The sequence below is a fragment of the Podarcis vaucheri genome, assembly GCF_965113315.1.
Source record: "Podarcis vaucheri genome assembly, chromosome: 6".
NCBI classification, from domain to species: Eukaryota; Metazoa; Chordata; class Lepidosauria; order Squamata; family Lacertidae; genus Podarcis; species Podarcis vaucheri.
The window spans coordinates 92,708,492-92,732,609 of record NC_138764.1 but is presented as its reverse complement, the minus strand read 5'-3'; the positions used below and the strand labels follow the sequence as shown (position 1 = coordinate 92,732,609).

General features: G+C 46.2%; 1 protein-coding gene and 1 long non-coding RNA gene across 7 annotated transcripts in view; one reads left to right on the top strand and one right to left on the bottom strand.

The window, feature by feature from the left end:
* The window catches only part of PMEPA1 (prostate transmembrane protein, androgen induced 1), an 87,836-nt gene that overhangs the window by 55,381 nt on the left and 8,337 nt on the right, over positions 1-24,118 (top strand). For 4 of the 6 annotated variants that reach the window (XR_014220601.1, XM_082226466.1, XM_082226464.1 and 1 more), the window contains exons 2-3: positions 18,042-18,196; positions 23,556-23,609. Coding sequence is in view for 5 of the 6 variants with exons in the window: in XM_082226464.1 (XP_082082590.1) it covers positions 18,042-18,196; positions 23,556-23,609 (209 nt within the window). In the remaining variant the exon portion in view is untranslated. Of the gene's footprint in view, positions 1-11,428; positions 11,548-15,406; positions 15,572-18,041; positions 18,197-23,555; positions 23,610-24,118 lie in introns of those variants that run through there. The other 2 variants (XM_082226465.1, XM_082226467.1) reach the window with 2 other exon arrangements.
* LOC309534422 lies at positions 6,588-11,417 on the bottom strand. Its single transcript, XR_014220706.1, has 3 exons — positions 10,869-11,417; positions 8,536-8,595; positions 6,588-6,966 (listed from the first exon to the last, which is right to left on the bottom strand). It is a non-coding gene; the product is annotated as an uncharacterized lncRNA (long non-coding RNA).

The window sequence follows — 24,118 nt, the reverse complement described above, 5'->3', positions numbered from 1 at the left end:
CCCTGGAAAAAACAGATTGTAGCTGGGGATGTGTTTGTGTGTGTCTCACTGAAAACAGAAAGATAGCAAAGTTAGGGGAAAAGGTTCTAGTTCACTTCCTTGTTTTCTATTTGCAGGAAGCATGGGGGGGGGAGAGAGCATTGAAAACATGAAAAATGACAACAACCAGCTGAAAAAACAACCCAAACAAACCTTGCCTGCCCACCTGCACCAGCGTTCTTGGTGGTAATGGTCCCTTGTACGCGGGTGGCGCTGTGGGTTAAACCACAGAGCCTAGGACTTGCCGATCAGAAGGTCGGCGGTTCGAATCCCCACAACAGGGTGAGCTCCCATTGCTCAGTCCCTGTTCCTGCCAAGCTAGCAGCTCGAAAGCACGTCAGAGTGCAAGTAGATAAATAGGTATCACTCGGGCGGGAAGGTAAACGGCGTTTCCGTGCACTGCTCTGGTTTGCCAGAAGCACGTTAGTCATGCTGGCCACATGACCTGGAAGCTGTACGTCGGCTCCCTCAGCCAATAAAGCGAAATGAGCGCCACAACCCCAGAATCGTCCGCGACTGGACCTAATGGTCAGGGGTCCCTTTACCTTTACCATCTCAGAACTTCACACGCACTCCCCCCCCCCCGACACAGTCAAGGACACTTTCTTCCCTATCATCACTAGGATTAAGACCATGCATCTAAAATAAGGCCACAGCAAGTCCTGGCTTTTAGTTTTAGCTTTGCTGCCCATGACTAATGCAACAGCAAATGGTTGACCAATAATGTTTTTCGTCCGGCTTGCTTGAGAGGTAGTTATAACACAGAAACTTCTTCAGCCTAAGCCCTCTCTTATGGTGGGTGGAGGCTGTGAGATCTTTGGAAACAGCACAAGGTTTCATTGCTCTGATAAAAAAATTTTGAACCGTGTTTGAGGACATCCTGAAATTCTGCAGAAGCCCATCAGGGAGTTCTTGATGGCAAAACTGGCAGTAGTGGACCAATGTTCCTGAAAGACAGCTAGCATGCAATCACCTATTTAACCGCTGAAATGTGAAGTTGCAAGTGACTGTTAGCTGTGTTCTAAGCAAAGTTCTCTGTATAAGTGGAATAACAGAGGCCTTAGCCTGCCCCCCAGAAAAACCCTGCACCTTAGAACATACATAATTTTATTTGTATGCCACCTTTCCACAGTTCAGACCATGCTCAGGGCAGCTTGCAACATGGAAAAAGACCACATAGCTACAACATAACGAAAGTAGCAATAAACAAGAAATAAAACATTTTTAAAAGGCACAAACAGACCAAACAATTTCCACGTAAGTCAAAACAAGGTCTAAAATTAAGATACAAAACAAAAACAAAAGCCAACAGCAACAACCCCACCCAACACAACCCACTGAACTCCTCAGCCCAGGAGCCTCTGCAGTTTGCAGTGCTAGAGTTCTGTGGTGAGCATTGAGCGGAGTCCGTGGTGGATATAGAAGAGTTAGAATTGGTGTAGTAAAGGTTCCCTGGGCGTGAAAAGCTTGAAAACCAATGTCTCCGAGAGTTCAAGGTTTTGTTGTTATCAGAGCAGCGCCACCAGTTCTGCTGCCGCACTGTGTGCTGAGCCTAGGGGACATCACAGGGCAATGCAACTATGACCTAGTGAATTGAACCTAACAGAAGGGGGGGGGGAGACTGAATTTTGGCTTCACACAGGAGGGCACTGCTGAAATCTGAGACCAAGCTCGTCTCTGTTGTTGTTATCTATCTATCTATCTATCTATCTATCTATCTATCTATCTATCATCTGTTGCAAAATTCTATGCTGATTAACCATTCACTGAGCAACTTCCTAATGTTGTCTCCACATAGTTCCAATGCTCAGCGTGGAAGGTAGATGCCAATGTGACTAATTTACATGGTTTATTCCAGTTGTGAAATTGGCACCCGCTCTTGCCCTTCACCAACCTAGTGCTCTCGGTTAGGGCTGGTGGAAGCTGCTGTTTATTGATGGACAACTGAAGGGCGCTTTCCCAAGAGAGCCAGTGTGGTGTAGTGGGTCAGAGTTCCCGGGCTAGGAAATGGGAGACCAGGGTTCAAATTCCCGCTCGGTCGTGAAAATCACTGGGCGACCATGGGCCAACCGCTCACTCTCAGCCTAACCTAGCTTTGTTGTGAGGATGGCATGGGGAACTATGTGACTCACCTTGAGATCCTGGGAGGAAAGGTGGGATATAAATGCAACAAATAAATAAGTTTGCCTAGAGCAGTTTTCTCCAAATTTGGTGCCCTCTAGATCAGTGGTCTCCAGAATATCTGGAAGGCACCAAGTTGGGCTCAGCTTGACTCACAAATGTTCCTGACCGAGCTTTTTGCTGCCATGTAGTTTGTATCTCTCCCACCCTGCAACTCATGTATATTTTGTGAATCTTCCTTTAATCCTTTTATCCCTCTGCTTTTCTCTCCTCTCTGCTAACTATCCAGCATAATCTTTGGAATTCAACACAGGTGTTTGTGCTTAGCTGAGAAGCTCTAGCATTCAAGCTTACCCCCACCCCGGATAGCTTCCAGCAATGCAGGCAGCAAAGGGGGGGTGAAATCATACTGATGCTGATTTAGGATTACATTCTGCAGATACCTTTTGGAAAGAAACATCCTCTGAGGGTGCACCATTGGGAGGGGAAAACAGGACACTGCAGGTTTCTTCCTGGTTTTCTGTTTTGTCTCATGGGATGCTCTACAAGTCTGTGCAAAGTGCCGTTTGCATCTGTGTTCCCAGAGAGACCAGGGTTTTTCCCCCCTGTTCTTCACAAACACACACATGTATGCATGGATCTCAGCCAGTGTTGCCAGTTAGGGAAACTGCATACCTCATGCAGAACATGGCATTGTTAGATGGTGAAATGCCTTTTGAATGGTTGTGTGGAAATACCTGGCAGTGTGTGAAAGCCAAAAGCCCAGTTGAAAACATATCCCAGTGGTCTGGAGTCATGCTAAATAATATTTAGAGCCCTGTGAAAAGTACATAGACCTGAAGGAGGAAGTTGGAAGAGTGATATTCTTTCTCACTTCCTCTTTCACCTCTGTTGTGTTTTTCAAGGCTCATATTAATTATTATGTCCACACCCCTTGGAAAAGTGTGAAGAACGAACTTTGCATGCAATTTCTCTCTCCCTCTGCCTCTGCCTTATTCACACAAGGGAGAAAAGAAGACCACAGGGTTGGAGCTCATGCCACTCACTCAAAAATCCAAATGTGCCTACAGGCCTAAAAATGTTGGAGGCTCCTGTGCCAAGCCCTGAAAACCCAACTCTGTCCTTATCATCTCTATATGGCCTAATCCTCTGTTTTTGCTGCTCCTTCCTACTAACTTCATTGGCGTCCTGGACCCTGATTGCTTTTTCTCGCTGCTCTTTCCCAAGCCAGTTAGATCTGGTCTGCTGATGATATAATAATTGGAGAAATAGTTGCAGTTCCATAACACCGCTACCCAGTTTCCATTTCCTATGCCCAGTTTTGCTAAAATTTGGCCTTAGGAACACTGGGAAGTTGCTACAAATTTCCATACTTATTAGGCAAACCTCGTTCCTTGTAAAAAGTGACTCATTTCCTGGTTTTTCAAACCCTTTCCCCAGATGAAAATAGGCCGTGCTCGGTTTGTGTTAGGCAGGAAGACTCCTGGAGAGAGCGGAGCAATGAGCCACACGGTCCAAACAGTTTGCTTCAGGGGCCTGTGCAGTTGGCTGCAAAAACCAACTGAAAATACAGGGAAGGTGCAGACATGTCTTCAGAGGATGCCAGCATGGTTAATGGGCAGAGTCAGTGAAGCTACAGAAGGCAAGAAGCCTTGCTTCAAAAGGTGGGCATCTTGCATAAATGAGAAAGAAAAAAAAAATATTTCCGACCCCAGCCCGCAGAACAGGCTGCTATCCGCAAGCCTTGGGAGCCGGCGGGAACTCGCACCGACCCCTCTCGCTCTCCAGGCTTCATTGAAAGCCTGCACTCGCCCCATAGGACGCACACACATTTCCCCTTCATTTTTGGAGGGGGAAAAGTGCGTCCTATAGGGCAAAAAATACGGTAATCATTCAATAAAAGCAATTAATTAAAATGCCTTTACGTATGTCAAACTGGGGACAGAGGCCATCGGGCCATGAGACAAGAAAGATGCTTGAAGGAATAGAGGGTGGCAGTGAAGAAGCCTAATGAATTTGTTGCATCACTTTTCGCTGTGGGAGATGTTGAACAGATGCTCACTCCTGAACAACTTATTTTGGAGAAGGCACCTGGAGAACTAAGTCCAATTGCAGTCACATGGAGTGAAGTATTAGGACTGACAAACTAATTCACAAGTTTCTGATATGGGTGACACATACCCAAGAGTTCTCAAAAGAACGCCAACATGAGATTATCTATTTGTTTGCCTGTTTCCTTTAAAAACACAGTTTGTCACTGACTTTACCACAAGGACTAGGAGGTAAAACAGTACAGTGGTACCTCTGGTTAAGAACTTAATTCCGGAGGTCCGTTCTTAACCTGAAACTGTTCTTAACCTGAGGTACCACTTTAGCTAATGGGGCCTCCCGCTGCTGCCGCGCGATTTCTGTTCTCATCCTGAAGCAAAGTTCTTAACCCGAGGTACTATTTCTGGGTTAGCGGAGTCTGTAACCTGAAGCGTCTGTAACCTGAAGCATCTGTAACCCAAGGTACCACTGTACATGCAAGCCCGATCCCATTATTGCGTACTCTTGCAGGTGCGATAAAATAGCAAAAAACTTATACAGTGGTGCCTCGCAAGACGAAAAGAATCCGTTCTGTGATTCTCTTCGTCTAGCGGTTTTTTCGTCTTGCGAAGCAAGCCCATTGACGGATTAGAGCTATTAGCAGCTTTTAGCGGCTTTTAGCGGCTTATATGCTGATCGGATCAGCTGATAAGCGGCTTAGGGGCTTAGAAAAAGGGGGGGAGGGAAAAAACCAGCAGGAACTCGCAAGACATTGTCGTCTTGCGAAGCAAGCCCATAGGAAATTCGTTTTGCGAAGCACCTCCAAAACGGAAAACTCTTTCGTCTAGTGAGTTTTCCGTCTTGCGAGGCATTCGTCTTGCGGGGCACCACTGTATGTGCATGCTCCCTTCTCGGTTGATGTGCTATGACTGAGTGCCTGTGTGGTGTGGAGGCCTTTTCAGTTTGTTCATTTGCAGGGAATGAAAGGAGTGACAGGATCTGCTCCTGAGCTAGCTGTGTCCATTAGGATGGCTGTAGGCTGCCCTGTATATCTGAAATATTATAATGGATCTGTATAAGTTGGTGGTGAGACTGCTACTGAAATCCTCCCATAACCACAGACACACATATGTACTAATTCTTCCTGAACAGCCTGAAAATGGCTGAAGTTCTTGGATCAGGGAGACCTGGGCTGGGTTCTGACCCATATTCCCATCGTGCTGTGGAGAGAACTGTGGCTCAGACTTAAAGCAGCTGCTGTAGACGGTCCCAGATTCAATTCCTGGCATCTCTTGAGTAGGGCTGCGGAACTCCCCTTCCCAAGTTCCTTATACGAAGGGCGAGAAGTAATATTTGAGAGAGAGAGAAACAAATTTTGTCCATTCTTTATGTCTACGAATGCTCGATGGCTACAGCATTTGAAAGCGCCTGGCTCCCCCTTGCAAAGTTATTCCTTTAAATGTCTGCTTCAATTTGGCTTGTGATTCTAAAGAAGCAGGTCTTCATTCAAATCAGGAGGAAACCTTGGCCAGGCTTGCGCTTGGAGCAGAGATAAATGAAATTGCATGCCCGGTGCAAGTCAGCCGCATGGGGGTTGCTGGTGAGAATGACAATGAGTTTCGCTCTGCCTTGTCACACAGATTGCATTGACTAACAAGATTAGATTTTCATAAATTTGAGACACTCCCCCCCTCCCTCATATCTTTGTGGGCAGCCAGGAGTCCAGACATGGATGTGTCTTGCACATATTTGGTTGCTAGCCAGTAAGGGTGTGTGTCTGAGAGAAGAGGGAGGAGAGAGATTTAGTAGGGCACCGCTCTTTTTTTTGCTTGCTTTTTTTTTAAAAAAAAAGATGGTTCATGGAAGAGTGCACAGGCTTCTAGGAAGTTTGGGTTTCTCTGGGTTTCCAGAAACCCCCTGGTTATTTATTTATTTTCGAAGTAATTAAGGGAGCTAGCATTTAAACAAACCATTCCCTTCCAGTATGTAGCTCGAATACTGAAACATGGTAATGATCTCCAGAATTTGAAATGTAGCTACTCTTGCTTCTCTTCCAAAGGACCATGAAATGGTCCACAAAACTTCTTATGTGCAAGAATAGAAGAAGAAGAAGAGTTTGGATTTGATATCCCGCCTTTCACTCCCCTTCAGGAGTCTCAAAGCGGCTAACATTCTCCTTTCCCTTCCTCCCCCACAACAAACACTCTGTGAGGTGAGTGGGGCTGAGAGACTTCAAAGAAGTGTGACTGGCCCAAGGTCACCCAGCAGCTGCATGTGGAGGAGCGGGGAATCGAACCCGGTTCCCCAGATTACGAGACTACCGCTCTGAACCACTACACCACACTGGCTCTCTCCAAAGTTTCCAAAAATTCTAGAATAAAAAAACCTGAGATTATATTCTAAGACATTTTTTAAATAATAAAAATCAAATTCTCAAAATGTGAAATAATAGGTTTCGTTTCCTAATCTTTGCCAAAATTCACCAAAATAGAATTGATAACACTGGGGGGGGGGGCATTTTCCATGCTATTGTGCCGATTCAGTGAACGTTCCCTGGTTTGTCAAACTGAGTTAGAGTAACTATGTGGTTTTTGCAAGTCCTCTTACGAGATACTGTACAGTTAAACAGCGGTTGTGACGTTATAAATATACGACGAAAAATTCTGTCTGCTGCAGCATATCCACTGTTCGATACTGTCAATACTGTTGAGATGTTAAATACCATCAAATGTTGGCTCCTTTCTGCATGTCAGCTCTCGGAATCTTACCAGATGTAGACTGCCCTCAAAACAAAAGTTTGTTTCAATTCTGGGATATTTTGTGTGCCAAGTGCTAATGTTAAGTGGCAGTTCCCAGCTGATACCCATAAACCAAGGGCCACATTGCCCTTATGGCCTGCCTTTCAGGGGGCCACATAGTGGGCAGGCCAGAGGCAACAACAAGCAGAGCAACAAAAGGGAATGCTTTAACCTTTATAGGGTGAGCTAGTCCCCTTTGCACATGTCTATCCAGGCAAGCAAAGAAGTATCTCTGGAGTTCAAGGACAGGTGCTCAAAGAGAGTGCCAAGCAATAAAATAATAATAATAATAATAATAATAATAATAATAATAATAATAATAATAATTTATTTATTTATTTATACCCCACCCATCTGGTCGGCTTCCAACCGAATATTAAATACAATACAGCATCATACATTAAAAACTTCCCTAAACAGGGCCATAATAATAATTTATTCTTTAGGGGCAGCCTAGGAAGAGTCTTAAAGATGAGACAGAGAAGTGTATTAATCGGCAGGGCCTGAGGTTTCCCATCCCTGCCATAAGCCAGGAGTATATCCAGGTAACATTTGCTGCCAGAATCCACAAAGGGGATTTTTGGAGAGCAAATCCATTTCAGTCCCATTCAGTTTGCACTGCATCCCCTACGCACAAATGCAGAGACACACAGAGAGACAGAGCTGTCAGGCCCTGCCCTCTTCCACACATCCCCATCGCCATTCCAACTGACCTTCTGTAGTGCAAAGCCTTTTTCTACTCGAGGAGACTTCCCGCATTATTTTAAAGCCTGGAGGTTCGGGGTTCTTTAATCATGCAGAGATCCTACTTGAGTTCAGCAGGCTTCCTTCCACAGCCACCAGTAAATGGAGGGCTGTGGGACTGCAGAAGGGGCTCCTAGGATGGAGACAGTCCAATGAGTTGGTCTCCATTTCCCCCCTTCGTTCAACCATTTCTGCATGGGTTTGAGAGTGCAGAACAACTGAATAGGGCTAGTGCTAGTTATTATTATTTTTTCCATTAATAATTTTTGTAAACTTGAGTCATGCACACCTGCGGTGTTTCGTTTGTGCACTGGCTCTTTCATCATTCTACCCAACACACCACTGGAGTTGTGCTCGGTATGCTCTGCTGTTAGGCAAGAACATTTTCCGCAAAAGGCCGCATCAAGTCCCACTAGAATATGGTTTGGAGCCATAATTGAGAAAACTGGCTATTGCAAAAAAACAAAAAACAAAACTCCTGAGACAATTTGTAGGCTTGCTGACAACCCTCAGTGACCTGTCACTAAGTTTTCACTCAGTCCTTGAAACTGATAGCGATTATGGGAATGTGTGTGTGTGTGTGTGTGTGTGTGTGTGTGTGTGTTTAGTGGGGATATTTATCTGTAAAAGCAATCTATGCATTGCTCCCTGTTCACGCTGCCCAGATTCCCAAAGCGTCTGTGTTTGTCTAGACAGAAAATACAAAGAAGCAGGTTGTGTCACTCCAACACAGTGTCTGAACCTGCCTCTGAAATATATGCAGGAGTAAAAAAAATTATGCTAAATTAAATTAGTGTGACCTTACTTTGCATTTCGAAGCCACATTTGTCCGTCGCGTAAAGCTTGGTGCATCCATCACTCTTCCCTGGGGAGAATTACAAAGGGGGAAAAATGGAATGAGGTCTCCTCTAATTGAAAAGTGACAATGATTAGGAAGTCAAATACAAAATGCATATATACGAAAAATACATAAATAGGCATGAGCAGAATGGTAAATCTGTGTAGTTTGTTTCTGTTCCTCAAATGATTTTTGGGGGGACGCACTGTTATAGGGTTACTAGCACTTCTATAGTAGTAATATATTGATCAGAGATTAGATTTTGAGGGGTTCCTCTCCCCAAACAGGTCTGACTAGCGGACTGAATTGACCCAGTGAATTCAACTCCTCTTTACGCCTTCTCAAAAACAATACTTTGTGAACATGAATTGCAAGAAAATATATCCATGAGCTCCTTAAGCTTTCATGTACCACTCTATCCAAGTGAGAAGGGCCTCTTGTATCAATATTCCTGCAAAGGCATCAATATTCCTGCTCTGTATTTGCACTGATTCTAAATTATAGAGGTGGAGCTAGAGGATCACTTGGGGGGGGGGGCGGGAAGGTGCCTGGCCTCCTCCTGCGAGTTCTCATCTTCTGATGAAGCTCACCTGTGCGTGTGAGTTAAAAGCTATTGATGCATAAGATGTTGATTGGTTATAGAAAATGAACCCCTTCTCCCTGGTTGCATGACAATTGCATAACCCCAGTCAAATGGAAGGAAGAAGAAGTGAAGGGGACAGATACCCAATGATAACTCAGGGATAGAAACTTGATCACCCAAGGTTATGGGTGTGATGCTTATCAAAGCTCCCAAGCCACCTGGATCTTCAAGGTGCCTCCTTGTATGATAGGGCTGGGCAAGCGACATCTTTCTGTACCATTAAGATGATTTAATGACCTTTTAATAAACTGATTGATTAGCTGGTAGTATGTTTGTTTTGCCGTCTGATTTAATGGCTTTTGCATTACGTGCTCCTGTATAAAATCACAGCAATTATCTGACTATGTGATTTTATTAATTCATTTGCCAACATTTCTACTCTGATCTTTTAACTCTAAAGAGAGTTTCTAGGGCAGCTAAATATTTAAACCAACAATTCCAAAACAATAACCACCTCGGTAAAACAAAAGAACAGCAGGGCATTTTAACAATGTTAAAAACACTCTTTGAAACACACACACACACACACACACACACACACACACACACAAACACAAACATACTAGTCAGATTGGACAATATCAAAATACCTAAAATTTCTTGACCAAAAAAACCAAAACAAAACCCCCAAACCATCTTCACCTAGTGCCCAAACAATAAGTTGGTGCTAGGTGAACCTTCCTGAGGATGGGGCACCATCACTGAAAAGTCCCTGTCTGGGAATCAGATGGAAATGGGACCTTAAGAAGGGATTCAGAAGAGTTTTGGGGGGTCCTGGCAGAAAAAAATAGAGAGAGAGAAACAAACCAATATTTGTGTATTCCCACCTCATTTCCAGATTCTAGGGAAATGTACATTCAAGCTGTGGGACTTCCCAGCAGCTGGGTCCCAATAATCAACTTATATTGACATTGCTTATTCTCTTTCATAAGGCACATATTGCTCTTACTAACGCTGACAAATGTTTTGTGGGGGGAATACCTGGGAATATGCATCTGAAATTAGCTTAGTTCTCCTCTCCCCTCTTTTGTTTCCCTTGACTTTCTTTTTGACATTAAAAAGAGAGAGAGACACTCAAGGTAATGTACAAATCACATGTACGGCGTTGCAAATGTCATCAAACGAATGAACAAAACAGGCGCTTTTGTGGAAGCAGGGCAGAAAGAATGCCTTTTGGAGGGGCATTTTCTGCCCTGCGGTAAATCTTTAAACGCAGACTCCCCCCTCACTCTCTCTCACGCACACTGGCTGCCTCCAGCCCCACGTCCACACATGCGCTGCGCAAAATTGCATCGGTGGGAACCGTTTTCTGCTCTGGAAGACGAGCGCTCCTAAAACAGGGCTGGTGCAGGGAGGAAGATTGCGGGGCAGGGGTTGTGCAGGACGGGGCTTGGGGTGGGCAGGGGGGGGGGAGGCGAGCAATTCCATGGGCTCCTCTGTGAACTTCTCCCGGGCCCCCTGCGACTCTCCCACCGCAGAGCGGCTCGTGATGTGACTGTCAAAAGCTGCCTGCTTGAACTCCACCCTTGAGGCTCCCTTGTCTGTCTGCCAGAGTGCTTAAAGCTGTCTAGGATTCAGCCAACCGTACCCAGGGTGAAAGCAGTTAACACAAGGACAAGAGGATTGCGCCCCCCCCCCCAAGCCGGGCTGCTCTTACCTTTAACCCCTTATGGCTGCAGCCAAACAAAAAGTGCCCAGCGCCTCCTGTTTCCCCCACCTCCCACCTCCTGGTTGTGCGGGGAAGGCTTTCTTTACAAAGGGAGCCCTTGAATGCCCCCTTTCTCGCCCCCCCCCCAACATTCAAATGAGGTGGAGGGCCCTGCATCTGACAGGCCTTTGTTGCTACCCTTCTCCCCTCGCCCCCGCTGCCCCAACCTCCTCAGAGCCACATTTTTTTCTGGACATGTATCTCATTACAATACAAAGAAAAACCCCCCTGCTCCTCTCTTCCACCCCTCTTTTTTTGGGGGGGGGATTTAAAGGCCTCTGTTTATTTACAGGCTCTCTAGACAATTCCCTGTGGTGAGGATTGAGATGGTTGGGACAATATGCACACCATATATATGTTTGTGTGTGTATTTATATATACATACATATATATATATATGCACGCTCTGCGCTCGCTGAATGGAGACTGGTGCTTTTTTCTCTCCCTTTCTGCTTCAAGCACCAAAAGCCAGCAAGAGTGGGAAGCAGCAGGGACCCAGAGAGGAGAGTTTGGATACTGTTGCCGGGTAAATTTCTATCCTCCAGCCCCCACTAAAAATTTTTGGTTCCAATGAAACTCTCGCTGGCAGCGATTGCTCTCATAGATGTTGAAGGCATTGTGGAAAATGGTAAATAAGGCTGAGTTGATGTGTGTGGTGCGTTAAGGTTGTGCTTATTCATCTTTTTTGTTTGTTTGTTTAGTGGGGGGGTAATGTGGGAAAGGGCAAGCCACCCCACAAAATTTGGAAAGGATGGGTGCAGAGGAACGACGGGGAACATGGCACAGTACCCAGTTGCTGGCCATTTTTCTTACTGATTTTCTTCTTTAAGTAAAGTGCCTCTCGGGTTTGTTGTAGGTTTTCTGAGTTCAAGGGTTTTGGCGAAGGACGAGTTTTGTCGGTTGCGTTTGACGTATTGACTAGCAACCTTCCCTTCCAGAGAACAAGGACACTGTCATCAAGAACCTTGGTTGAGTAATCCGCAGGGTTGATTGCTGTAGTGCTTTCCACGTGGGGCTGCCCTTGAAGACTGGCGTCAAATTTTGGGGGCTGGCTGCTGGCAGAAGGTGGCAGAAGTATCACACACACCCTTTTCTTTTTATTCAGCGGCTGTGCTAGCTTCCTAATGATTCCCAAATGCAGTTCAAGGTGTGTCTGAGACCTGCTCAGGCCCCCATACCCAGGCCAAAATCTGAGGATGCCCAGCCCCATTTAGTACTTGTTGTGGCCCCAGCCACTGGGCAAGTAGGAAGGTATCACTACCAACCACAATGAGATGGGTAGGAATTCTGCTCCACCACCATCCCCATCGACTTCCTTTCACAGTGAGAATACATCAGAGGTCCGTAAAAATAGTGCAACTATTTTGCTTTAGACTTGGGAAGGGGGAGCAGAGCCCTTCAACTTGCCACAGATCACCTGGTAGTACCTGGGCAACAGATGGAGCTACCTGAACTGCTCAGAGTCTTTCCTCACTGTGGCGGGATGGATTGTGCTGCATATACATACAAATCGACAAATGCACGTTTTGCTCAAATCTGCCCCCTTTTTTGTTTTGTTTTGTAAGTCTCATATAAGCCACCCCCACACACACACCCCGTCCCTTGTTCCTGGTAGCCAGGCTTGCTTGTTTATTCTCCTAGGAGCTTAAGGCAGTGTGCATGATTCCCCCTCCAAACATGGTTTTATCCTCACAACAACCCTGAGAGGTAGGAATCTAGCTCCAAGCACCTTCCAGAGCTTCCCCTCATTGCGAGAAGTGAGGCAAAGGGCCTTCTCAGTAGTGGCGCCTGCCCTGTGGAACGCCCTCCCAGCAGATGTCAAGGAGATAAAAAAACTATATAGCCATTAGAAGACACCTGTAGAGAGAAGTTTACAATGTTTTAATGTTTTATTATGGAAGTCGCCCAGAGTGGCTGGGGCAACCCAGACAGATGGGCGGGGTACTATTAGTAGTAGTAGTAGTATTAGTAAGACAGCAACTGGCCCCACATCACCCAATGGGCTTTAAGGCTGGTTTGAAACTGGGTCTCCACAGTCCTACTAAGCTTGACACTTTAACCAAGGACCACATTCTTCTGTGGGGTAATCTGTGGAGGGCCATATGTTAATAACTGTAGGGCCAAAACCAGTGGTAGATTTGTCCACCAGTCCCCAGAGGCTGCTGGAGGTTCAAGAAATTAGGTTGAGGGGTTTCAGGTTGCCCGCCAGTGCTCTTACCACTACACCACACAGCTGGGTGGCCTGAACCCCACAAACTGAGCACATCGCTGCAGCTCGAGTCTTTATTCTTTCATTTCTTTTTATTTGGCCCATTGCATTGTGTATTTTTTAAAAAAGTTGTTTTATTGCTGAAACTGGTTATGGGAGATCATGGTTTTTATACAGTTGCTGTTTTATTGTTCTAATTTGCAAGCTGATTTGAGGTGTATGCTATGATACGGAAAGCAGGTTGTAAATAAATAAATTCATATCATAAAATATCATATCCTCCCCCTCCACTTCTCTCTCTCTCCCCCCCCCCCCACACACCACATTCAGCTGACAAGGCCAGATCAGGGAATATTGTTGAACCCAAACTAATTAATTCAAAGTTAAGCAAGCAAATAAAAGTTTTTACAAGGGTCTGGTTCGTGGTTATAGAAGTTATTTGGGGCACCCTTGGGAAGAAATACAGGAAATGTAATACTTCAGGGAATATCTAGTGGCTGGCGGATCAGCTGCGACTCTGCAGACTCTGCTCCAAGGTAACTGGCAGGACTGGGTGGCTTGCCTCATATTTTGTTTGCTTATGCTGGCGCTGAACCACGTGTGGAAGCCAGAAGGAACTCTCACCAATCATCTTATCCCTTCCCTCCCTCCCATCCCACTAAATTCAGCACTTAGCAACCAATTGCATAAAAGAAATTATAGAATCATAGAACTATAGATTTGCAAGGGACCCTTAGAGTCATCTAGTCTCCCTCCCAACTACCCGATCCAAGGGCTTGCTCTTCCACCACTGGAACTCAGAGCAGATTTTGGAGAGAAGAACCCCCGTCTTCTCCCCCCCCCCTCTTTTTAAAGAATTGTTTCCATGGCTGCTTGTCTGTGAACATAGTTTCGGATAAAAACAGTCTGCAGTGGTGTTCAATGCCTTCTCAAAAAGTGCTCCTCGCCACCCCATCCCGATTTCTCCTTACCTGTTTAAGACACACCCAGCCTCCAGGTTTCAAATCTTCTAAACACCTGGCTCTCTAAATCCCCACTGCATGGCAACTGGCTGCAGTGACTCAGTGACTTGAAGAGGAAGTGTGCTCTCTGGGCGTGCTTATGTAGGGTTGCCATATTTCAAGAAGTAAAAATCCAGAAACAAAAGTTATTTGGCTTTTCTTGGGGGGGGGGAATCGGCATCATAGTTTTGAGCTTTTGAGGGGAATTGGCCCCCGCCCCAAAGGAGAGCAAAGAGTGATATTCTAACACACACTTCCTTGTTCAGTGGGCAAAACCCCCGGACATTTTGCCGATTTTCCCCCCAAAATCCCCCGGAAGCTAATTCTGCCATTGAAATCCCGGGAAATTCCTGACGTATGGCAACTCTAGCTTATGTGTGCCAGAACATGTGTGACACAATCTCATCTAATAATGAGATGGAGTGGAGGCAGAGCATAGCCATCATGCTTAGTAGCCATGGATATAGCCTTATGCCCCGTAAATTTGTCTGATCCTCTTTTAATAAGCCATCCAGGGAGCCCACGAATTCATCCCACAAACCCCTTTCATCATTTTTTAGCCAGATCCCAGAAAAAGGACCAGGCCATTTCTTCCTCCTCCATCCCGTGATTTAAGCACTGCATCTCACAAGCCACCCCACCCTCCTAGTTTCCCAAGCAAGAAAATGGTAAAGTTCAGCGCTATTATTCTCTTACACCTGAGCTCGCATAAGTGTAGGTAGAAGGCACTTGATGTTCCCCTGGATAAAAATACACCAAGTGGGACGAAATTTATCCATTACTCTGTTCCTGTGACTGCAGTTTGTTTTAACTGTTTTTAATATTGATTTTTGGGTTGCTTTAACCCACCCTGGGACTTGATGAAGGGTGGGCTATTATACATCAGTAGGTAGACAGACAGACAGACAAACGGACGGACGGACGGATGGATGGATGGATGGATGGATGGATGCATTCTCTTACTGGCCACCACCTTCAAGCTGCCCTGAGTCTCTGGGATAAGCTGTGATGTTCACAGGGCTGGCCAAGGCAGAGGGGTGAAGTATCCGTCAGTAGCCCTTTATAACAGAGGGGGAAAACTCACCCAAAGTCCAGGGACAGGAGAAGCCGTCCATTCTGTTTATTGGTGGGAGAGACAAGTGAGACGGGGAGATCTGAATTTCACACACATTATTATTATTATTATTATTATTATTATTATTATTCGTCCCCCACCTGCAACTTCTGTCCAAATAGACGTTTGGGCTGGGAGGGGTGATTTGCAGTGGGCATGCAAGGGAAATTTACCTATTTAATGTAATAAGGGGTCTCCCTAAGTATCTGTATTCTGAGCCCTGGCCCTGATGAATTTTTGGCTCCATTTCTTTCCAAGAAAGTTCCTAAGCCTGGCAAATGTAGCCCATGAGGGAAAGGCTGGCTTCTCCTTTCTGCCCAAAGCACAGGTGAGCATTTTTCTCTTGCGGCTCCCCCCCCCCTTTAATCTCTTGGCCGGCAGACAGAAAAGCGAGCTATGCAGGAGTGGGGCACTGTGCTGTCTGCCTGGGAGCGTACATCTCTCCATAGGCTAAGCTGTTTGGGAATAATAGTCTCTATCAAATGACTGTGTTGTGTCTCTGGGATCAAATTCTATTCCTTCCAAAACCACGCCACCCTCCAAGCAAAGTGTGGGGAACTGTATCCTCAAGCTCGTGGAGCTATTCCTGACGAAAGCTGCCTTCTCTCTCTCCCTCTTTCTCAAATGAAGTTTTAACTAGTAGCCTGTTGTTGCTTGCTCTTGTTTATTTGGTGGCTTGGATTGCATTTCTTCCTCTTCTCAACCCCCACCCCCTTTTTGTGTGCAATACACTTTTGTGCCAACTCAAGCCATTCAAGCTGCCACTGCCAGCTGGCTGAACTGAGCACTGAATTAAATTACGTCTGGAAGTCTGGTATGCGGATGCCACTGGGAATGGTTTGGAATCAGCGTAGGTTAAGAAAAGCCTGCGCGCTTTGTGTGTCTGTGTGTGTTTCTATCAGCTGTGCATCAGTCAATGGGTTTGCTCGGCGTCAATGGGAAGTTTGTGTCACTGAGAAATGCCATGCAGGGTGGGGGGAGTCGGAGGGGGGATCAGAAGGGGGTGCAAGGTATGTTTCTCGGAACTTTATTGCGGTTGCCCAATGTTTCCCTGGGAGGTATTTTAAAAACCTTTCTGCGGACTGGCTTTTTGGTAAGGCAGCAAGGTTGAAGCAATTCAAAGCACACCTGTTTTCCTTTTCTTTTTTTAAGGACTATTTTTGTTCTGGTGTGTTACAGTAAGAGCAGATAGCAGAGCAAAGATTAAAGGTGGGCTTTTCCTTCTGGCAGCAAATATGGCGCCCTTTGCTGATTGCATTCCAGCTTGTCTTGCAAAAGCACCTATAATCAAGTTTCTGGCAATATGCAATTTCCTTTAACTTGCCAACGATCGTTGCCAACTCCCAGGTTTTGGAGAGCTCTCATATTAGATGTCCTCAGTGGACTCTCCTTCCTGAGTAGGTCTGTCTCCTCAGGGTTGTCTCCAAAAATCACCAAGGTGGGGCACCTTTTGACAACAGTCTTGCAGATGACCAATTACTTTTTAAAATTCTTTACCTGATGTCCTGGCGGTGCTTGGAAATGAACTAGTAAGTGCTCTCAACTGCTTCAGGTGAGGCGAAGGATGGTTGCCAGAGGACACCTGACCTGCTTCCTCACCTGCCTTGTTTCCTAGTTGTTTCAGAAGACAGAGTGACACCTGCCTGTCATTGCAATCCAGGCAGCAGATTTGTGGTGCTTTCTCTTGCACTGGAGTACCCATGAGGCGGTGTGAGACCTCCACATACCTTCCATACAAATAACAATCTCCAGCAGAGCTCTTTGGAGTCCTCGCTTATGATGCGAATCCATGCATTTCCTTTGACAGAAATTAATTACACGTTGGCAGGCAGGAGCCTATGCAAGACCAGTTTGGCTGAATGATTGCTACTGCCCCATTGAGCCCAGGGCAAGTCTCTGTAGGGCTCTAACAAGCCATGTACTATGCCGACACTGCTTTCGGCAGCCTAGATTGTTGCAGCTTATGAAGAATAGTTAGGGGCCACAGAACACAGTGCGCATCTTACTAGATGCCCATTGCTTAGTCACAGTGGTTTTTGTGTGTTGTAAAGAAACTGGCTTATAAATCTGCTGACTTTAGAGATGGCATGGAGTGTGCAGCTGACGCGTTTTGGGCAATTTTTGTTTGTGGCATATTTAGTTTTAAGTGTTCAGTTTTCTTTTGCCTGGCTATGGAATAACTGTACCAAAACTGAACTGACTGGATCTTCTTGGAGTCAGGTTGTAACGTGGTTAGTATTAACCACCACCACCCACCCCAGTCTTGATTTGCAACCTGCTCTTATTTTTAGGCTCCACTTCAGTTTTAGCCCATGTTTTAAATGAATGAGCAAATGGGCAACGAGTCGCACACCCATTTTTGGGTTGGGAGAGATGGATGCTGGTGTTTGTATCCCTTTTGCATTGCAACTCTTTTCCTTTAAGCAGATGCCTAGGCGTTGACAAAAGCCAATTCCACCATAGGATGCTTCCTTGTGCCAAGTCCAGACACTGATCCATGTAGCTCATTTCCATCTTGCAGTAACTGGCAGTGGCTCATCAGAATTTTGCACAGGGGTGTTCCCCAGCCGTGCCTAGAGAAGGCAGAGATCGAACCTGAGATCTTGTGTGTGCCAAAGCATTTGCTCTACCACAGAGCTATGGCCCTGCCGCAAATGTTGGCGCCACCTGCACTTCTCCTCTTGTTTTGTGACACAGCATCACTTAGTAGCTTTTTCTTGATTTTGTGCCTTTTCCTCCCAGGATCTCAAAATAAGCATTTTTTTTCCTCTCTCCTTCTTGTCTCCTTTTTCCTGTAGCGGAGTTGGAGTTTGTACAGATAATCATAATTGTGGTGGTGATGATGGTCATGGTGGTCGTCATCACGTGTCTGCTGAATCACTACAAACTCTCTGCACGGTCCTTCATCAATCGGCACAGTCAAGGACGGAGGAGAGAGGAGAACCTATCATCAGTAAGTAGTCCGTGTCTGGCTCCCCAAACTCTTTCCTGCTTCTCTGCCTGGTTCATGTTGTTTGCTGTGCTCACCAGCTGACCCTGGGTGCTTTCGGAACAGCCATGGTGGGAGGACTTCGACCTGGTTTTTATATCCCTCCCAATCTCACTTGGAGCGGTCCATATATAAATATACGTGGGCTGATAGTCTTGCAAACTTTTCTAATGTCCACTAGTGTGGCCAATCTATCTGGCAATGGTGTCATGTGCAGCAGGGTCCTGTGACACTCCTAGAAAGTTTTAGGAACCATGGGCTTGTCTGTGGCCTAAGATCAGGCCTGTGGCCCTCCCCAGTGCTCCCATGATGCTTTGCTGTCTGTTCCACAACTTAGTAGAGGCGAAACTGCACTATACTGTACACTAGGGAAGTTGCGGCACTTCCCCTTACTCCACTCCTGTATAATAATAATAATAATAATAATAATAATAATAATAATAAATGTATTTCTCATCCCACTGTTCTAGAGGAAAGCCCTCCCAAGTTAAATAGGTAACAAAACCCAAAGCAACAATGCATTAAGAATAACAGCTGAAAATCATACTCTGCAGTATAATTCTTTTTAAAACGATAAATATACAGGTAGCAGCAGCAGCACGTAAGGTCAGCAGTTCCCAAATGTTTTCTGCCACAGACCGGCTGAAAATTGCTGAGGGTTTTGGCTGTCTGCTTAATGATTTTTTGACCTGTGGTAGCAATTGCAAGTCTACAGAATTCAAACTGCAATAGGAGACTATATGGCGGACATAAGAAACAAAAGAAGCCATAAAAATACAATTAAAAACCAATATGAATATTCAGAGCAATTGATGTGTCATCTCAAGAGGTTCCCCACCCCAGCTCTGGGCAAACCTGGTGCTGAAATGTGCCTGCAAAGCTAGGGCAATATTTTGTTACTTTACAGCAGGCTAGACTAGGTGAAACCACCTAGTCTAGCCTGTGCAGTGGGTTGCAGGTGGTGCTGTGGTCTAAACCACTGAGCCTCTTGGGCTTGCCAATCAGAAGGTCATCGGTTTGAATCCCCGTGACGGGCTGAGCTCCCGTTGCTCTGTCCCAGCTTCTGCCAACCTAGCAGTTCGAAAGCACACCAGTGCAATTAGATAAATAAGTACCACTGTGGCGGGAAGGTAAACGACGTTTCCATGCGCTCTGGTTTCTCTCATGGTGTCCCAGAAACCTGTCTGTGGACAAACGCTGGCTCCCTATGCCTGAAAGCAAGATGAGTGCCGCAACCCCATAGTCGCCTTTGACTGGACTTAACCATCCAGGGGTCCTTTACCTTTTACCTGACCTTGCTGCAAATGGAGGCTGTAGACTGGGGTGATACTGTGGCCTGCTGCATTCCAAACAGCAAACAGGGATTACCATTTTTGAAAGCTCACTGATAATTGCTCTGCAAGATCAAACCAAGCACATCAGGGAACAAAAATACTAGTCTACCCAGCTGTGTGGGAAAGCTTCCCCATGACACACACATGGTTTTTCAGCATACGCAGATCTAGCCACAGAATATGAAACTGAAGGAGCTTATTTGTCATGTGTCACTCCAAAGTGCAAAATCTGAAAGTAATGAAGGAGTTGCAATCTGGTTTTCCGTTAAATAAAGGCAGTGCCTTCTTATGTTGGGTGCAGTCGTATAAAGGGCAGCAAAGCTCCAGCTAGTGGGTAAAACCAAGAGCACATGGCTTTGCAGCTCACATTATTTTATTTAGGTGGATGTATATAAACCTAAAAAGTGTGAATGAGTTGTGAAGTGTGAATGCACCATTCAAACACGCTTGTCAGGGAGACATGACTGGCTGCAACTCCTTCCCGAACAAATGTTTCGGCAGGGAGCTGTGTCCCTCTATTTGTTGTTGGACTCCAAGTCCCATCAGCTCCTGTTGGCATGGCCAGTAAGTCTGGGATGATGGGAGTTGTAGTTCAGTAGCATCTAGAGGTCCAAAGGTTAGCTGCTGCTGTGTTGCATTTAGGAGCCTCACATCCTTATCTCTTCAGTTGGGTCAAAAATCAAGTGTGGGGTGTTTAACAAGAGGCCTTGAACATGAGCATGGCATCCAGATGGACTACCAGGGTCTTAGGAGTCTAGCACCATAGCTGACTGGGAAGTGGAGCAGCAGGGCCGGCCCTCCCATTAGTCAAGAGAGGCAGATGCTGAGGGACAGGACTGTGTGTGGCCTGCCCGGCACCCACTGAGTTTACCCTGGTGTTCTCAGCTTCCTTGTTGCCATTGTTGAAGAAATCTTCGCCTACAGGTTGGCTTGCCTTTTGTACATGGAAGGTGGGGGAGACCGCCTTGCATTGCAGCAGCGTATCTTGGGCTGGTCCTGGGGGCGACGGCAGCTGAGATCTGCAACCAGTAGCAGGGGCACAAATGCCCTGGAAGTACGATTTTAGGCAGCCTTCAAATAACGTCTGCAGCGCACCAGGTTGGCTAAAGAAAGAAAACGAGGCAACCAGTTGCTTTGAGCACAGATGGGCCCAGGAGGGCCATTTTTTCCGGCCCCCAATCTCGCTTTCTGGGCGTAATTTTATTTGATAGACGAGACTAAAAATCCATTAATAAATGAAGAGGCATTCTCTTGACCTTTTGCTTTTCAGCTGTGAAGAGTTTAAGGCTGGCTCTGGACATTTTAATCTGGATCCGTTTGTCCAGAATAAAAACAATGTAAGGTTGTTGTATGCAGTAGAAGGCATATGATTATCTTAAGAGTGATGGGAGTCGATGCTTCAAAGCATCAGTTTTGGGGCTGCAGGACAGCTTGCCTCCATCCACCTCTTTCCCCGCAGTAGTGTTCAGACATCAGCCTGAAGACTTTGGAGCGGCAGATGGCATAATGCAATGACATTGCCCACTGCTAAATTAAATATAAACCAGTGAGCATAAGGTGATGATACACTCACCACTTAGTAAATATGCCCTATGGGATGATGAAAAAATAAGCATTTGTATGTCTCGGAGTGATTCGCTCCTCTGCCCAGTGTTGTAAACTGTTATCAAGCAGACCTCTAAGCCAAGAGGAATCCCATGTGTGCAGCGCTGCTCTTGCGCATAGCACACAGATGCTGCTCTAACGCATTTGTCCTCAACTGGTGGTTTGGGATCTGCTGCTGGGATACAGCCTGACCTAAGGTGGGTCACTACAGCAGCTCAACCACCATACAAATATAGGGTGAAAAAAATAAATAAATTAGTGTGTTCCCGTAACGGCATATGCGGATGAAATCTGTTTGCAAAGATTAAGGACGACTGCTCCAAGCGGCTTGTTTGCAGCAATTACTTGCCCCCTTCTGAGCAATAGGTCCCATCCTCCCATCTTGTATGAAAATTAAGTGTTGCCGTTTGGGACCAGTTGCCAACCCTGATGAAAGGCTGGTACAAGCCAAAGTCGAGGGCTTGTGGCCACTTCTTAGGGCAAGCTAATCCTTGAGCATTAAAAGATGCAACCATAAAACCACAGTTGTTAGCATCGGTTTGTCTCAAGAGACAATGAAGTGCACCTCCCGGGGGACAAGTCAAATTGCTGGAGAATCCCAGCGCCTGCCGTGGCTGCAAAGACCAGTAACTTGCCCCTCCCTCATTGCTTTTGCTGTGTTAGCAGCACCAAAGTGACCTCTCTGGGGGCACAAGCCTGGACAGTGTGTATGGAGGTCCTGAGCTGCCCAGACAAGACTCCTCTCTTGGCCTCATTGATGTGCTCCAACGGAAAGCAGAGCAAGACGTTTGGCACCAGCTTGGCTGCAGGAGTTGTTGGAAGGAGGCGTACAAGGCGCCATCCAACCGTCTTAGGGGCTGTACTCCAGATCAGTGAAGGGTCTGCTACTTAACCTTTTCTTCTCCCAAAGATGTCCTGCAGTTACTACTACTATATAAGAGTGGGGAACCTCTGGCCTCCCAAAATGTTGCTGGCCTCAACTCCCATCTAACCCAAAGACCCTAGCAGGTCCCCCATCTCCGACCTAACCATTCTATGCAAATTGCACGGAGTGTGGCTAATTACTCAGAAGCAAGCCCCCACTGGCTTAAACCACAGAGCCTAGGACTTGCCGATCAGGAGGTCGGCGGTTCGAATCCCCACGACGGGGTGAGCTCCCGTTGCTCGGTCCCTGCTCCTGCCAACCTAGCAGTTGGAAAGCATGCCAAAGTCCAAGCAGAGAAATAGGTTCCCGGCGGGAAGGTAAATGGCGTTTCCGTGCGCTGCTCTGGTTCGCCAGAAGCGGCTTAGTCATGCTGGCCACATGACCCGGAAGCTGTACGCCGGCTCCCTCGGCCAATAAAGCGAAATGAGCGCCACAACCCCAGAGTCAGTCACGACTGGACTTAATGGTCAGGGGCACCTTTACGTTTTTAAGGGTGCAATAGACCTGCAACTTTAGAGACCAAGTGACAAACCAGGAAGTCCCCATTTCAGCTCTTCTCTCTGCCATGGAACTCACTGTGGCGATAACAGCACTACCCTGTCTTCGGAAGCGCTGCTGGAAATGCATATCAAGTGCTTTGTAAAGCCTTTTCTTAATTCCAAGTTTCCTTATGCAACCGCTGCCCCTGGCAAGAGAAGTTGCAATCTAGGTGGGTTGAGGTTTGCACCATCTTTCTTTTTTTTAAACTGGGAAATCTCACCACAAGGTTTTTTTTAAAAAAAATGTGGATCTATAATTCTGCCATGGTTGTTTGTTCTTTAAATGAAACCTTACCAAGGAAGCGAGCGAGAGAGAAAGAACACAACAGAATAACATTTCCCTGGAAGCTTAACAATGCCCTTTTGAATTTATCTCTGTTGCTACCATCTGGAGATGCATTTATATGTGTGCCTCTAATTTTTCTTTCGTGTGGTTTTTGTGCTTTCTGACTTAAGATGCAGAGGTACTCAACAAGTTCCCTAGCTCCACACAGCAGCCTCCTGAAATATGCCTGGTTTATTAGTTACATCACCCAAATGGTGCAAGCCAATTAATATTCCATATGAAACCGGCATTGGTTATCTTTCACTCCAGAGTAGCCTCATATCTTATGTGTGACATTTTTGAGACAAGATTTCCTATGAAAACAGAAGGAAGGGGGAAGCATCTGGAGCAACATCTCATTTCCCTATAAATCACTTCCGGCCTCCTCTTCTGGTTGCAGCATGCCTTGTCTGCAGAGCTGAACGATGGGGGTGGAGACACTCCTTCAGAGCATACAAGCGCAGCTCTTCGAAACTGTTAGGCTCTCTGGAATTTGCCGTTGTTACTAGCAATCGCTAATAAGTTTGAGCAAGGTGGGGGAGCAGCACGGCTCAGTAGGAATTATCCAACCTTTTCCTGTTCTTTCCCATTTTAGGAAGGAAGCTTGTGGCCTTCAGAAAGCACAGTGTCGGGAAATGGAGTAACAGAGGTAAGTAGCCTGGTGTCTGGGCTGGAGTCAGAGGCAAGTCAGCACAGTTGACAGTGAAGTTTACTCTTTAGGCAAGGAAATTGCGTACAGTGGTACCTCGGGTTAAGAACTTAATCCGTTCTGGAACTCCGTTTTTAACCTTGAACTGTTCTTAACCTGAAGCACCACTTTAGCTAATGGGGCCTCCTGCTGCCGCTGCACCGCCAGCCCACGATTTCTGTTCTCATCCTGAAGCAAAGTTCTTAACCCGAGGTACTATATCTGGGTTAGCAGAGTCTGTAGCCTGAAGCATCTGTAACCCGAGGTACCACTGTACAGCTAGCTCAGCAACCCTTCACAATTCCCAACACCACTTTCTTGCAGTTGCCAAGACTGAAGGTTCCCCCCTTCTACCCGTTCTAAGGCTCCACATTTCCCAGATGTTTCCCAAGCAGCCTCAAACTGTGTCTGTGCACCTCTGGTCTCTGTTCTGCCCTTCTTGTTACCCATGATGCTCTTTGAGACCAGTA